At 43.9% G+C, this 11,016-nt stretch overlaps 2 protein-coding genes across 4 annotated transcripts in view; one reads left to right on the top strand and one right to left on the bottom strand.

The window, feature by feature from the left end:
- Positions 1-1,121: 1,121 nt before the first annotated feature.
- Positions 1,122-8,249, top strand: LOC106812897 (GATA zinc finger domain-containing protein 1-like). 3 transcript variants are annotated; one of them, XM_014816900.1, is made up of 4 exons: positions 1,122-1,606; positions 2,309-2,368; positions 3,615-3,741; positions 7,959-8,249. In XM_014816900.1, the coding sequence occupies exons 1-4, from the start codon at positions 1,247-1,249 to the stop codon at positions 8,246-8,248; spliced, it is 837 nt and encodes a 278-aa protein (XP_014672386.1). In that variant the 5' UTR covers positions 1,122-1,246; the 3' UTR covers position 8,249. The 3 variants fall into 3 exon arrangements, with proteins under 3 accessions (XP_014672386.1, XP_014672385.1, XP_014672387.1); XM_014816899.1 differs by having other exon boundaries at positions 3,543-3,741; XM_014816901.1 differs by lacking the exon at positions 3,615-3,741 and having other exon boundaries at positions 7,959-8,018.
- Positions 8,250-8,436: 187 nt separating this feature from the next.
- Positions 8,437-11,016, bottom strand: part of LOC106812903 (protein lifeguard 1-like) — a gene marked incomplete in the record, with an annotated part of 12,298 nt that continues 9,718 nt past the window's right edge. The window contains 3 exon segments of the mRNA XM_014816910.1: positions 8,437-9,700; positions 10,139-10,186; positions 10,617-10,706. Of these exon segments, the coding sequence (XP_014672396.1) occupies positions 9,548-9,700; positions 10,139-10,186; positions 10,617-10,706 (291 nt within the window).

Here is an 11,016-nt window from a genome sequence, read left to right as displayed (position 1 = left end):
CCGCTTCCTCCTTCTCCACAGCTCCCCCTCCTCCTCCACCAGCTTCTCCCATCCTCCTCCACCACCTTCTCTCTTCTCCCCCTCCTCCTTCTCCACCAGCTTCTCCCCTCCTCCACAACCTTCTCCCTTCTCCCATCCTCCTCCACCAGCTCCCTTCTCCCCTTCCTCCTCCACCAGCTTCTCCCCCTCCTCCTTCTCCACCAGCTTCTCCCATCTTCCTTCTCCACCACCTTCTCTCTTCTCCCCTTCCTCCTTCTCCACCAGCTTCTCCCCCTCCACAACCTTCTCCCTTCTCCCCCTCCTCCTCCACCAGCTCCCTTCTCCCCCTCCTTATCCCATTCTCCCTTCTCCCCCTCCTCCTCCACCAGCTCCCTTCTCCCCTTCTCCCTTCTCCCCCTCCTCCTCCACCAGCTCCCTTCTCCCCCTCCTTCTCCTCTTCCTCCTTCTCCACCAGCTTCTCCCCTCCTTCTTCTCCACCAGCTTCTCCCCCTCCTCCACCACCTTCTCCCTTCTAAACTCCGCCGTGCGTATAGTCACTATACACCACTAGCTGGCACTGCACTGTGTACATACTACATAGTAACATCCGATTATGAATCATTGTTAGATTTTTGTACCTTGAATGAGAGATTTGATACAGCTATTGGCATAAAAATATTATCTATTACATTATATTATAATATAATATATATTACCATGGTTATCCATATTATTGCTATGTATCAAACAGACGCGGAGCGGGTTTGCTTCCTAAAATGGCGGACGTGGCGCTCCATTGCGTACTACACGTCATTGCACGTGATTTCGCATGAGTGCGTTTATCTTATTCACTCTACGATCTTTGGTGGTAACCTGAGTGTGCGAAGGGGGCGCTGCATGCAGTTTGGGCGGGGCTATCTCAGATATTTCGCACTCGTCAGATATTTGCCCGACATTCGGAGGTAGAAAAGTGTATTTGCGCCGAATTTTGTAGTACTAGTATTAGATTTCGTATTTATTTAGCATTTTATTTTATTGAAACGTTTCAAGTGCCTGTACCTTTACCTGGCTAATCGTTGAATTTTCTATGTCTGTTTATTCCCGGAGTAGCGCGCACAACACTCGCGAAGGCACCTGCACAGCCCATCACTTGTGCTCTATCACGTGACCAGCAACGATGGCGGCGCCCATCACGTAAATAAAGAGAATAGATTCGAACGTCTTATTTTCACGTTTATCAACGTAAAGCGTCGATTTTACGGACGGGATGCGTTTCGGTGCGAAGCCGTCATGTTCGTCCTGCGGTGCGGCTAACTCTCCCGTGTGGAAGAAGAACGAGAAGGGCGAGGTGACGTGTTTAACTTGCTTTAAAGGCGGCTGTGCCACGGACCTCGACGGCGGTACAAACACTACAAAACCCGCATCTGCTACCCTCCTTCACCAACAGTCACACGACAGCGAGTCGGCGGCGGGAGAGACCGACGGGAAGGGGAAGGAACAGCAGCAGCAGCAGACACAGCTTGCGACGAGGAAGAGCGCGCGATCCAGGCCAGCAAAGAAGGGCGGCGCCAGCACCAAGAGTAGCACGACGAAGGGGAAAAGCCGCCGCATCGTTCTCAAGAAGAACGTTAGTATATAACTAGACGGAGGGCACTCACGGAAAGTGCATACCTCCGCCAGCGACATCTGCTCGCTCGCTCGTAGCAGCCGCTTGTTGTTGCTGCTCGCTCACATGTACACGCTCGCTGGCTCGCTGCGCTGGCTGGCTCGCTGACTCGACGCGCTAATATCGATCACGCGAACACACCAACACACCAACACACGAGACCGATCACATAATTTCCTCCAACTCCGTTGGGCGGAGGTAATAACTAGCGGGAGAGATGCGTCACAGTGACGGCGGGACTCACAGCGACATCTCGCGCGTACGTAGATCGCACCGTCGCGACTCTCCAGGGTTCGGTGCTCAATCCCAGTTTGTAACCCCGGGCTTCATTTTCGCAAATGTGCTAAACTAATCCGAGGTGGTAAACTAGGATTGGGACGGGTTTGGTAGAGTTACATAGAATTAAGCGCGAGGACAGAAGGTGACGTGGGTACTTCGGCGCGATAGTCGGGCGCGCTCGCGGCTCTGTCCTACTGCGGGGCCCTCGTACATAAATCACCATCATCATCCTGATCCTTACCACAGCGTTAGCTTCTTGGGTCCAACAGCTGTGGTTTCCAGATGTTGTGCAATACTGCCTCACTGCATGCGTTTGATCTTCATTCTGATTCCAATTTATTACAAGATTTATCCATAAAATATTCTCTATCACTTCAATTGCAGCCAATCAAGGCACCAGCTGCGCAGGCTACAGTAATATCAAGCAGCTTTCTTTGGTACAAGGTAAGCTGCTCTTAACTCACTAATATGGCAAAGTCAGGTAGACCTGTGTTAGCGAACACATCTGTATAGAATAGACACCATGTGTGTATAGGGCACAATTAGGATGTCCCTCAAGTGTTTCTTACATAAGAGGTTTGACTTAACACGTGTTCTACACTTGCATCTCTTGAATCCAGAGAGACATGATACAAGATTGCGTGGCACAGCTTTGCTGTTGATTCTAAGCGCTCCGCGCGGATGAGACGCGCAGTTCCGCGGGATATGCGCACGCGACCGCGGGGATGTTCAAGTATGAAGCGCTGGCCGCAGTGGAGACGTGTGCCAAATTCGAGGCCCGGCGCACGTCTCCACAGTGGTCAGCGGATGGTCTGTAGTTTTAGAAGATGACAATGATTATATATGGACGATATTCTAGGAATTGGAGATTATAAAACAGTAACAAAAATCGCTTAGTCATGCTCCAGATTAGCTGAATCAAAAAGATTAAAATTTAATATGAACAAAACAAATACAATGGTTATAAAATTCACAAACAGAAAAGATAGAGAAGGAGACCAAGGCAACCAAGGCAATAGGCAACCAAGCCAATAGGCAACCAAGTAATAACAAAATGCACCAAATATTCATACCTAGGGGATTTAATTAATGATATAGGAGGTTATAACGATATGATAAGAGTCCGAACTGAAAAATGTTGATAATGAACCGTTTCATGATGAGCGAAATAATATTATTATCATGGGCAGAAGAGCAAAATTATGAAAATCGTGCTATAGAAGCAAGAGTGAAATTATAATAATGCACAATTTGACCTTCCTTCCTAAATAACAGTGAAACATGGACTAACTTAACTAAGGAAGAAGTAAAAATGTTGGAGGATTTCCAAAATGAGTGCCTGCGCAAAATAATAATCATAAAAATCATAAATAAATAATCAAAAGATCAAAGAGCGGTGCGGCGTAGGCTGGGATTGGAAGACACAAAGTGTCAATCCTCGGCGAGCCTTGGCATCATGGCCGCATCACGTCCAGCAAACTATGACCTATCACCAAACGAGTTTTGATAATGAAACGGTTTTAATTTACACGTTACTTTTAAACCATTTCGATCTGATCGCTCCGCGCTGCGTACACCTTACCTCATGTTTCCTCCCTCCGCGCGCGTGCGTGCACAGGGAGTCTACATGCAGGTGGGCGACGTCGTCTCTCTCGTTGACACGGACGACAACGCCACCTATTACGCACAGATCCGAGGCTTCCTGCAGGACCAGTATTGTGAGAAGAGCGCTGTGTTAACGTGGCTCATCCCGACGCAGGCCGCCGCCGCCGCCGCCGCGTCGCGCGAGCCGTTCGATGCCACCAAATACCTGCTTGGTACGTGTCTCCTCCTCACTGCAAACATGGCTTTGTGTGACTCGCGCTAACACGCCACAATCCCATCGTTAGGTCGGACTCATTACAGAGAATCGTAAAGGGAAGAGATTGTAGCACATTTCTACTGCTGCTCCTGCGAATATCCTTCCACCTTGCTCGTATCCCTAATGTTATAACGTTTAATCTCATGATGAAGCTGATATTCATTCATAATAATAACAAAGTTTTCGTAGAGTCGTCCACCCGTCATTATTATATATATACGTTAATAACGAAGTTTTCAAATAGTAGTCCACCTGTCATTATTATATATATACGTTAATAACGAAGTTTTCAAATAGTAGTCCACCCGTCATTATTATATATATATACGTTAATAACAAAGTTTTCAAATAGTAGTCCACCCGTCATTGTTATATATATACGTTAATAACGAAGTTTTCAAAGAGTCGTCCACCTGTCATTATTATATATTCGTTAATATCGAAGTTTTCAAAGAGTTGTCCACCTGTCATTGTTATATATTCATTAATAACGAAGTTTTCAAAGAATCGTCCACTAATCCATTGGCTGAGGGGGTCCCCATGTACACATTTTTCTTCATATCTTTGAACTATACCATTGGACATATCAAAAAAGTCTGGGTAGACTTTTGCTACCCCGGCAGTAACCGAGAAAATGACGTCATAAGCTACGCCTATTTTCCGCTCAGCTGGTTGTATGTTTCAGGGGTAGGGGAAACATAAATTGCTGTATCTTGGTGGTATATAAATCACAGAACAACAAAATATACCTTAAAATGTTTGTCTTTAAGTCATTTATAATACACACATAGATTTTGCAAATTAATATGCAAATGAGGTCACCAGAGGTCAAAAGGTCAAAAGAAACTTGTACAAGTAAAAATATTTCATTTTGACGATCACATGCTCCAAAAGAATCATAGAAAGTGTCATGTTTTGGTTTACCCAGCATGGATACTTCTGATTATTTCGTGTTTGACCAATAAACTTTTTAGGCCCATTTGTGTTACATAACTCAAAGAAAAAGAACATCAAAACACTTAAGTGCCCGAGGTTCAATTCCTAAATCATCGGCAGGAATGGCATTTATGTCTCATATCGAGCAAACGTAGACAAGTGCATGGTTTAGCTCAACAATTTAGCCCACCTTTTCACGTGACTAGTTTAATGTACCAGATGGATTTCGACGTTGCTCAGCTTCTTCAACAGACTGAACACTTGGGCATACGCAGAAACTAATGCAAGGCAGTCCTTTTTTGCGACATGCACATCTGACGCTGCCACATTTTTTGCAGTTGCAAATGACTGTGTATTCCTCAGGAATTGATCTCACAGCTTTCACAGGCACTAGAATTTAATATGCTTCCTTAAAGCCAAAGACAGTAGGATCTAGTTTCCTCGGTTTATGAGGTGGCAACAAAGTCATCATATGGTAGGTTGAGTAATATGCCCTCAGGATGTGCTGCTGTATTGCATGGCTAGTTGGGGAAAGTTGCTCCAACGATATACCTTTACTGTGATGGTACATGTAGTCTCTAAGTCTATCCATTGTCCTGCAATTGGTGTTCTTTTTGATGACTTGTACGAGGTACTCCTCACAGGATGTCATGATGGTCTCACTACAGCTTGTTCCATAATCAAAATCATTCAAGAACTCCGTAGGATTAACATTATTGAAGGCCGCATGCTTTGTTCCCACCTTGCTTGTATAGTCGCAACCAGTTAACGTATGGAGAAGTGGCAGCACATAGCACAACTCTACCCCGACTCTTGATGCTAAGGTGTGAACTGGGATGTATCTTGTCGAATCCCCAACACCAGCTCTGAGCCAGATTTCACTTAGGCCAATGGAGTGAAGAACATTTCAGTAGTGTATGAGAAGTATGAACACATCGGTGTCACTCGACAGGACAACAATTCGTCTTGCTCCGTTTTTTTACTGCATGCATTGCATGGGGGATTATGCGAGCATCAGCCTCTTCAATATCTTGACAAATTTCTGGTATTTCTGCTGAACAACCATCCTGAACTGACTGGCAGACAACAACGTCTGAGTCCCCAGAAAAGCCACTGGCTACAACTTGGAGTTTGGAAGGTTGCTCTATCCTGCTTCTTTATTGTGTGCTCATGAAGAAGCATCTGGAGCTTTAACTTATTTTCGCTTGATGCCCAAAATCTGTCCATCTCAACAGGCAGTGGTGTGTCGCAGTTGATTTTATTTTATTTTATTTGATATTTATCTTAATGGGTGCTTTCACTTGACGCCGCTTTCTCTCTGAATCTTTGATGGATCCTTCAACATAGGAATCAAAGATCAAGTCTGATCTGTCAGCCCCTCGACCGATTGCAGCGACGTAGTCCAGAAAATGTTCACAGAAGCCTCCGAATGTCCAAATGTCTTTTGTTTTTAGCTTTCTAATGTTGGCCATCACATCAACTAAACATGCTGTTTGCATTTTAGAGTCCTTTGCCGGCTCTCTCCCATCATCCTTTGTAAGTTTGGCTTCTAGTTCCTGTACCAGTGCACTTTTCACAGGTTTGGTCATCAGCCCTTCTTGATCAAACAAATAGGACGAAGGGGACACATCATATTGCAACAGCTCTTCCATTGTTTGTCCACGGGCACGCGCTATCTCAATCAATCTTTTCATATGGGAGTCTTCCTTTTTTTCCTGCGGATTTTCCTTTGACTTCTTTTTCTGGCCTATGGATGCTGAGAAACGTCTTCAGGTTGGTTCTATGGATGGTTGAGGAGAATCTCATTAACTTGTCAATAAATCGCTCCTTTCTAAGTGTGTCATAGGCTTTGGTTCCGATTTCTTTGACCAAAAGTAGCTGGCTTCTGATATCTTCAGACATGACTTCTTGGGTCAAAATGTTATGAAGTTTCACTTGGTCAGGAGTCAACTGGAACGGATTCTCATTCCGCTGTATTGTTGTAAGTATGTCTTGAACCTTTTGTTCCCCCGTTGCTATCATAGCTTTGCTGATAGCACTTTCCTCCGACAGGTTTATGGTCACTCCACACAAGTCCCTGTGCAAATTGTCGATGGCCAGCATTTCTTGGTAGATCAGCTCCCACACTGCTACGAACTTCTTCTTCCGGGTGTTGCCAATTATACCAGAGGCACTCTTTTGGGATCTATTTATGGTTTGTTCCAAGGTCATATCAGCCCCAACTGCATTGAACCTTCCAGGGGTTCGCTTCACCACAAATTTGCCTTCCTTAAATTCTTCAAAGATGAATGGTGCGGTTTCAGGTAGCTTCTGCATGTCCTCTAAATACAGCGAACACCATCTCAGGTAGTTGGTGGAATCAAAAGCTGCCATTACAGGAAGAAGGGCCTGAACTGCCTGGAGATGAAGATCCCAATTCCCCTACATCAAAGAAGGCATAGGGCCATCTGTTGGAGAAGAAATGAATGATTGAACAAATATGCCTTTCGATTTTTTACATTTCTTGATCTGATGTTGTATAACATTATGAAACATGAAAGGGTTAAAGATGCATATTGATAGGCTTGGGTGGATCTAATCTAAAGTGTTCATGCAGTATTTGTCTCAAAATTAGAAAATTGCCTACTATAGGCCACATTTTCTTGGACAAGGTCAGACTTTCACTTTGCACCAGAATTTGTGACCTTTTGACCTCATTTGCATATTAATTTGCATAATTAACATGCATAATTATAAAAGACTTAAATACAAACATTTTGAGGTATAGTTTGTTGTTCTATGATTTATATATACGGAGATAGATCAATTTAAGTTTCCCCTACCCATTAAGCATACAACCAGAGGAGCGAAAAATGGGCGTAGCTTATGACGTCATTTTCTCGGTTACTGCCGGGGTAGCAAAAGTCTACCCAGACTTTTTTGATATGTCCAATGGTATAGTTCAAAGATAGGAAGAAAAATTTAGGGGACATCTTATGCACACGGGAACCCCCTCAGCCAATGGACTACACCTGTTATTATTATATATTCATTAATAACGAAGTTTTCAATGAGTAGTCCACCCGTCATTATTATATATTCGTTAATAACGCAGTTTTACTCGTCAACCCATCAGAACATTCGTTATTAACCGTAACGTGACAGCATTACCAACCCGTCAGTACAGTTGTTACTAATGAGACAGCGTTAACGACCCATCGGTCGTCTGCAACATTAACGTGAACGTCGTCTGTGTAGGTCCGTCCGAGGACGTGCCACGCAAGCTAGAGTGCATGCAGTTCGTCTGCCACGCGCCGGCCGACTACTTTGTGCTGCGGACGCCGCACCCGGGCGCCACGCCACGTCCGCACGCCGGCTACATGTGCGCGAGGATCGCCCCTTGCAGACTCCGCCCCCCGCATGCCAAGCAGACGATGACGGACGCCATGGCGACGGGAGACTCGCCCGCCGCAGTCAATGTGGACGACACGGCGGAACAGACGACAGCCGGGAACGACACGCATGTCACTGTACTGGGGGAGGGTTAGTTAGGGGGGAGGAATTAGAAGGGGAGGGGGGTTAGAAGGGGGGAGGGTTATGGTTGGATGTGCGGCCGAGGGCATACGTACACGGAAAACTCATGGCACAAGTGTAGATATTGTTTCGACATTGCTGTTTGCAATGTAGTATTCACATTAAAGTTAATAACCCATGACAACGAAAATGACAATCCGAATGAAGTGATAAAGACTATGTTGTATTTAAAATCGCTTGGCAAATGTAGATTTGTTGACACTGAGAGGCTGAACATATGCTGGAACAGTCTTTGAATAATCAATTTCATCGTAAGTTGTCATGAATAATCGCTTGGAATCGGAGACAAGTTTTGCTGAATATACATCGTTTGCTAACAAAGTAATTCTGGCTTCGTCTCACTTTTGTAAAATCAAAAAGATAAATAACATAATCAAGATAAAATAAACATCAGTCGTCATAAGACTTTACAAACGTTAAATATTCATCACAGTGAAGGTAACAAGAATTCCCTGCTCAGCAAAGCTGCATCAATACTAGGCTATTCCATACAATTCCACAGATTTGCTCTACATTCTACAATGACATACATGCTAAGAATATCCAATTTAATTTTAGTTATTTTATACATAGCAATTATGGGAAAGGCTTATTGTAGTTGTTAAATTATACAAAGTAGTATGGGCACTTACTACTTTATAGCTAGTCACTTAAACAGTGAAAACACAACCCATAATTTCAATATTCTTTCTCATATACTCTTGTAATGTTGTTTGTTACACCAGCGTGTATATATAGTATAATATATTATATATTATAGATATGTGCTTATAATCATACCTCACACTTCGTATCTGGCTATATGTACGTATTACATGTACGTAAAATACAAAAATATAGAACGTGTGAATTTGGAGGTGGAACAAAACGCAGCAAGCTTGCTCAGAGTAGTAAGCTATGAACTAAACAAGGTGCGTTAAGAAATGAATGCACCATGAAAAAAAAAACACGCCTACGAAAAAAGTAAAAATCCATGTGGCCACATCATTATCACACAATTACTTAGAACTTCAGCCAGAAAACTGTAACGTTTACAATCAACAAGGCGACAATTGAATCTCGAACACATACCTCGCGACTATACGTTAACCTTGGGATCGCTCTTACCCGTATGTAGCGTAAACAAGCGAGTGCTGACGACATTCTCATATCACCTCACACCGTGCAGTGGCGCCACCTAGTTTTAGGCATTTTTGACAACCATCGGGATGTAGAGTTCTCAGATCGTCCCGCACACAGCGAGGTGGTGCCACCTAGTTTTGGGCATTTTTGATAATCATGAGCAGGTATAGGAATAGGTTGATGATGTCCAGATAGAGGTTGAGGGCAGCGAAGACATATTCCTCCGGTGAGAGCGAGTACTTGTGCTTGCCTCCAATCATCAGCTGGGTGTCAATGACTAGATACTGAAAGCAGGCAGGCAAGCAGGACCGAGTCAAATACAATTAATACAACTTGCGTAATAAAATATGAGTAACATCACAAACACATTGTTACTAAAGTATAGATATGTTCAGGCTGATCTGAACGCTGACACCGGCAGGCAGGACCGACTAGTTATATTTTTTAACTCTCCTTGCATTGAGATTTTAAACTAATTATGCACTGCCATAACTGATCTTGACAATATGTCTAATGCTAGTCAAATTGGTCAAGTTATGACTATCATACATACACAATATAAGCAAGTGCGTACACTGTAGTGATGTTCTAAATTTACATCAATCACAAACTGAATCTTTCATAATTTAAACGCATCGACGTCAGACTAGCACATACAAAGCAGTAATATGTAACAACATGTACCATGGGAGATAGAGAGAGAAACATCAAGGTTCACTTACCCCAGCGAAGATGAGTGCACCCAGGCTAGCATATACGAGATTCACAATCTGCAACAACAAGCCATTACAGGAGGCGGTGACGATGCAATGTGTGATTACAGCGTATAGTATGAGCTGCTAAGTATCTACAGCTGCAGCGTCTCAATCATTACTGCTAAACTCTACACACAAACTACTTGCATTGCATTCGCCTCATCGTGACCAACGTTAATAATTTACTTGCAACAACGCCATCTCGCTAGTTTGTAAGTAAGACATACCTGTCTAACAGCTGCCTTCATGATGCGAACGAAGAAGAGAGGAGACGAGAAAAGAGCAGAGGAGACTGGAGGAAAAGGGAGGAGAGAGGATGGGAATGAAGAGGACAGGAGAGGAGAGGGAAGGGAAATAAAATAGTAGAGTAGAGGAGACAGAAAAGAAGAAAAGACAGGAGATGAGACGAGAGTAGGCATTGCGTGTAACTGTCGGTGCATCTCACCCTGTCGTTGAAGATAATTGCAAAGATGCCAAAGATAAGGAGCACTACGACAGCCACGAGCATCAGACCTGTCATTACCGTGAAGTCTATCTACAGCAAGATAAAACCAAACACACATCAACACAGCCATCACGTTTCACGCAAGTACAGACCCATCTGCCTTAGTGAGTCTTTTTTATGTATATGCACGCCAGTAGTTTGGTATTAAGTCTTTAGAACACCTTGTCACAACAATGATTTTCTAATCTCCATGTCAGTCGGATAGATAAAATTGCGTTGTCCAGCCCGTCGCAAAATGAACATTTTCCACAAGCAACGGATGGCACTCTTTCTTTCTCTCTCTCTCACTCTCTCTCTCTCTCTCTATCTCTCTCTCACTCTCTCACTCTCTTACTCTCTC

This window comes from Priapulus caudatus, unplaced genomic scaffold (assembly GCF_000485595.1).
Source record: "Priapulus caudatus unplaced genomic scaffold, Priapulus_caudatus-5.0.1 Scaffold698, whole genome shotgun sequence".
Lineage (NCBI taxonomy): Eukaryota > Metazoa > Priapulida > Priapulimorpha > Priapulimorphida > Priapulidae > Priapulus > Priapulus caudatus.
The sequence above is the reverse complement of the archived record's forward strand: the minus strand, read 5'-3'. Positions and strand labels throughout refer to the sequence as shown.